Source organism: Oncorhynchus nerka, linkage group LG13, assembly GCF_034236695.1.
Source record: "Oncorhynchus nerka isolate Pitt River linkage group LG13, Oner_Uvic_2.0, whole genome shotgun sequence".
Classification (NCBI taxonomy): domain Eukaryota; kingdom Metazoa; phylum Chordata; class Actinopteri; order Salmoniformes; family Salmonidae; genus Oncorhynchus; species Oncorhynchus nerka.
Window position 1 is genome coordinate 10,426,926 of NC_088408.1, and position 4,619 is coordinate 10,431,544.

Sequence of the window (4,619 nt, forward strand, 5' to 3'; positions counted from 1 at the left end):
GTTCTAAACCAGTCACAGTCAAAGTCTAACCTCTCTCTGATCCTCTATTATGAGAAAACATAAGTGGTAAACAAAAGCTACGGTCCCATTCAATCCAGTCTTATTGTTGTTCTACACTAAACAAATATTTGACTTTGAATGACTTTATTCAACAAGACATTTTTACTGTTAGAACAAATACGATATCCAAATTCTCTCTCATTGCCAAACAATAACAAAATCTTGCTCGTAAAAGACCCCAAAACAATTCTAGTTTCAGAGTGTTGCTTGTAAAAGACCAAAAGTTTAGTTTAATAATTCTGTATATAACCATGCAGTATATAAATGATATATATAGGTGTGTAAAACCAAGGGAGTCAGCCAACCTTGGCCCAGTGGGGGGGGTGTGGTCGTTTAGGGTTCTATTAGCACCTTTTAAACATTTGGAACACCCTGGACCTAAGGAAGCCCCCCCCCCCCCGTAATTGGTTAAGTGGCTTATTCCAGCCCCAGAACAGCCTATGGTCAGTGAGATCCTGGAGGACCAGGGTTGGCTAGGGCAGACACAGCCTCTCTCTCTCTCTCTCTCTCTCTCTCTCTCTCTCTCTCTCTCTCTCTCTCTCTCTCTCTCTCTCTCCCTCCCTCTCTCTTCCTCTCTCTCCCCCCACCCACCCTCCCTCCCTGCAGGGCTTACCAACCGAGCCAACACCTTATTACAGTGGTGGAAACTAGCTTGGTCATCCCTCCCTCCCTCCCTCCCTCCCCCTCCCTCCCTCCCTCCGCCTCGCTGCTATTCTCAGCCTAGACCATAATTACAACTAGTGTGTCCAGTGTTGAGAGGGGTTTCCCCAGTCCAGCCAGGGAACCAGTCCAGTCCAGCCAGGGAACCAGTCCAGTCCAGCCAGGGAGCCAGTCCAGTCCAGCCAGGGAACCAGTCCAGTCCAGCCAGGGAACCAGTCCAGTCCATCCAGGGAGCCAGTCCAGTCCAGCCAGGGAACCAGTCCAGTCCAGCTAGGGAACCAGTCCAGTCCAGCCATGGAGCCAGTCCAGTCCAGCCATGGAGCCAGTCCAGTCCAGCCAGGGAACCAGTCCAGTCCAGCCATGGAACCAGTCCAGTCCAGCCAGGGAACCAGTCCAGTCCAGCCAGGGAACCAGTCCAGTCCAGCCAGGGAACCAGTCCAGTCCAGCCAGGGAGCCAGTCCAGTCCAGCCAGGGAACCAGTCCAGTCCAGCCAGGGAACCAGTCCAGTCCAGCCAGGGAACCAGTCCAGCCAGACAGGTCGTCCAGCCAGGGAGCCAGTCCAGTCTAACCAGGGAGCAGCAGAAGCTCCATTTGACTCTAGCTGACTGTAAAAGCCAGGGGAAAACACACAGTGGCTGAAATCAGGGCTATCCCGGAGACTAGTGAACAGAACACTGTGAGGCTGCCTGACTAAATCAGTCTGGTAAACATGCCATCACTTATTTTTCCACCTCGCCCCAAGGTCAAGCCAACCAACCACATCGCTCCCAGACGCAAACCTCCAACTACACAGCCCTCCAGACCCAACCCTCCAGATCCAACCCTCCAGACCCAACCCTCCAGACCCAACCCTCCAGACCCAACCCTTCAGACCCAACCCTTCAGATCCAACCCTCCAGATCCAACCCTCCAGATCCAACCCTCCAGACCCAGCCCTCCAGACCCAGCCCTCCAGACCCAACCCTCCAGCCACCTCTCAACCCAGTCCTAGCCCTCCAGACCCAACCCTCCAGCCACCACTCAACCCAGTCCCAGCCCCCCAGTCCCAGCCCTCCAGACTCAACCCTTCAGTCCCAGCCCTCCAGCCACCTCGCCCCCAGTCCCAGCCCTCCAGTCCCAGCCCTCAAGCCACCCGCCCCCAGTCCCAGCCCTCCAGTCACCTCACCCCCAGTCCCAGCCCCCTCCAGCCACCTCTCAACCCAGTCTCAGCCTTCCAGATCCAGCCTTCCAGCCACCTCTCCCCCAGTCCCAGCCCTCCAGACCCAGCCCCCAGTCACCTCGCCCCCAGTCCCAGCCCTCCAGACCAAGCCCTCCAGCCACCTCTCCCCCAGTCCCAGCCCCCAGCCACCTCGCCACCAGTCCCAGCCCTCCAGACCCAGGCTTCCAGACCCATCTCTCCACCAGACCTAGCCACCCAGCCCTCCAGTCACCTCGCCCCCAGTCCCAGCCCTCCAGACCAAGCCCTCCAGCCACCTCTCCCCCAGTCCCAGCCACCCAGCCACCTCGCCACCAGTCCCAGCCCTCCAGACCCAGCCTTCCAGCCACCTCTCCACCAGACCTAGCCACCCAGCCCTCCAGTCACCTCGCCCCCAGTCCCAGCCCTCCAGTCCCAGCCTTCCAGTCACCTCTCCCCAGACCCAGCCCTCCAGACCAAGCCCTCCAGCCACCTCTCCCCAGTCCCAGCCCTCCAGTCACCTCGCCCCCAGTCCCAGCCCTCCAGTCCCAGCCCTCCAGTCACCTCTCCCCAGACCCAGCCCTCCAGACCAAGCCCTCCAGTCACCTCGCCCCCAGTCCCAGCCCCCAGCCACCTCATCCCCAGACCAAGCCCTCCAGCCACCTCTCCCCCAGTCCCAGCCCCCAGCCACCTCGCCACCAGTCCCAGCCCTCCTGACCAAGCCCTCCAGCCACCTCTCCCCAGTCCCAGCCCTCCAGTCCCAGCCCTCCAGTCACCTCTCCCCCAGACCCAGCCCTCCAGACCAAGCCCTCCAGTCACCTCGCCCCCAGTCCCAGCCCTCCAGACCAAGCCCTCCAGTCACCTCGCCCCCAGTCCCAGCCCCCAGCCACCTCGCCCCCAGACCAAGCCCTCCAGCCACCTCTCCCCCAGTCCCAGCCCCCAGCCACCTCGCCACCAGTCCCAGCCCTCCAGACCCAGGCTTCCAGACCCAGCCCTCCAGCCACCTCTCAACCCAGTCTCCGCCCTCCAGTCCCAACCCTCCAGACCCAGGCTTCCAGCCACCTCTCCACCAGACCTAGCCACCCAACCCTCCAGTCACCTCGCCCCCAGTCCCAGCCCTCCAGACCCAGCCTTCCAGCCACCTCTCCCCAGTCCCAGCCCCCAGCCACCTCTCCCCAGTCCCAGCCCTCCAGCCACCTCTCCCCAGTCCCAGCCTTCCAGTCACCTCGCCCCCAGTCCCAGCCCCCAGCCACCTCGCCCCCAGACCAAGCCCTCCAGCCACCTCTCCCCCAGTCCCAGCCCCCAGCCACCTCGCCACCAGTCCTAGCCCTCCAGACCCAGGCTTCCCGACCCAGCCCTCCAGCCACCTCTCAACCCAGTCTCAGCCCTCCAGTCCCAACCCTCCAGACCCAGGCTTCCAGCCACCTCTCCACCAGACCTAGCCACCCAGCCCTCCAGTCACCTCGCCCCCAGTCCCAGCCCTCCAGACCCAGCCTTCCAGCCACCTCTCCCCAGTCCCAGCCCCCCAGCCACCTCTCCCCAGTCCCAGCCCCCAGCCACCTCTCCCCAGTCCCAGCCTTCCAGCCACCTCTCCCCAGTCCCAGCCCTCCAGCCATCTCTCCCCAGTCCCAGCCCCCCAGCCACCTCGCCACCAGTCCCAGCCCTCCAGACCCAGCCTTCCAGCCACCTCTCCACCAGACCTAGCCACCCAGCCAAAGCCCCTATTAGAGCCGGCTTATTTTAGTTGTCAGACTTCTTCTACATGTTGTTTGTGGGAACTAATGTTGTCTCATTAATTTAATCAAAACACTGAGTGAGTTAGAAGGGAGTGAAAGGTATTATGAGAGCGACTTAATTTTGATGCTGCTATAAAAGCACTTTAAGGTTTGTGATGGAAAAAATGTTGTTTTAGTGTGAAACAATTGACTACACCACTCAATCTATTCCCCAACTGGGTAGGTTCTTTTGTTGTGCTCCATTGGTATGTAGGCAATTTGGCATCAGTTCTTGGTGAGAATCTGAATGCAATGCAACTTCTCAGCAAAACAGCAGTCGAGGGATTTTTAGGAGAACGGGTTTTTACGTAATGGCCTAATCAATCTTTTATATTGCTGGATGTTTGAAGCCACACTTTGACATGGAATGGTGACCTAATGCTAGATTTACTGTCTGACCACTGTGCTGTTAACCAGCCAAGACCTCCCTCCCTCCCTCCCTCACTCTCTCCCTCACTCTCTCCCTCCCTGCCTCTCTTCATCTCTCCCTCCCTGTCTCTTTTACTCCTTTGCCTGCTCCCCCTCCCTCCCCCTCCCTCCCTCCCTCCCTCCCTCCCTCCCTCCCTCCCTCCCTCACTGCCTCCCTGCCTCTCTTCATCTCTCCCTCCCTGCCTCTCTTCATCTCTCCCTCCCTGCCTCTCTTCATCTCTCCCTCTCTGCCTCCCTACCTCTCTTCATCTCTCCCTCCCTGCCTCTCTTCATCTCTCCCTCCCTCCCTCTCTTCATCTCTCCCTCCCTCCCTCCCTCTCTTCATCTCTCCCACCCTCCCTCTTTTCGTCTCTCCCTCCCTCCCTCTCTCCCTTTCTGCCTCCCTGCCTCTCTTCATCTCTCCCTCCCTGCCTCTCTTCATCTCTCCCTCCCTCCCTCTCTTCATCTCTCCCTCCCTCCCTCCCTCTCTTCATCTCTCCCACCCTCCCTCTTTTCGTCTCTCCCTCCCTCCCTCCCTCTCT

General features: G+C 59.5%; 1 protein-coding gene across 1 annotated transcript; it reads left to right on the forward strand.

The window, feature by feature from the left end:
• Nucleotides 1-1,014: 1,014 nt before the first annotated feature.
• LOC135574647 (uncharacterized) lies at nt 1,015-3,598 on the forward strand. The gene is made up of 3 exons (XM_065026098.1): nt 1,015-1,327; nt 1,734-2,567; nt 2,682-3,598. Exons 1-3 carry the CDS (start codon nt 1,015-1,017, stop codon nt 3,596-3,598), a joined length of 2,064 nt encoding a protein of 687 aa, XP_064882170.1.
• The last annotated feature ends 1,021 nt before the right edge of the window (nt 3,599-4,619 follow it).

Bases quoted from the DNA above. Each gene is read 5' to 3' on its own strand.
- LOC135574647 (XM_065026098.1), top strand. From the start codon at position 1,015: ATGGAGCCAGTCCAGTCCAGCCATGGAGCCAGTCCAGTCCAGCCAGGG. The intron at 1,328-1,733 runs GTAAAAGCCAGG...CCAACCCTCCAG, and splicing joins CCATTTGACTCTAGCTGACT to CCACCACTCAACCCAGTCCC. The intron at 2,568-2,681 runs GTCCCAGCCCCC...CCTCTCCCCCAG, and splicing joins CTCCAGCCACCTCTCCCCCA to ACCCAGCCCTCCAGACCAAG.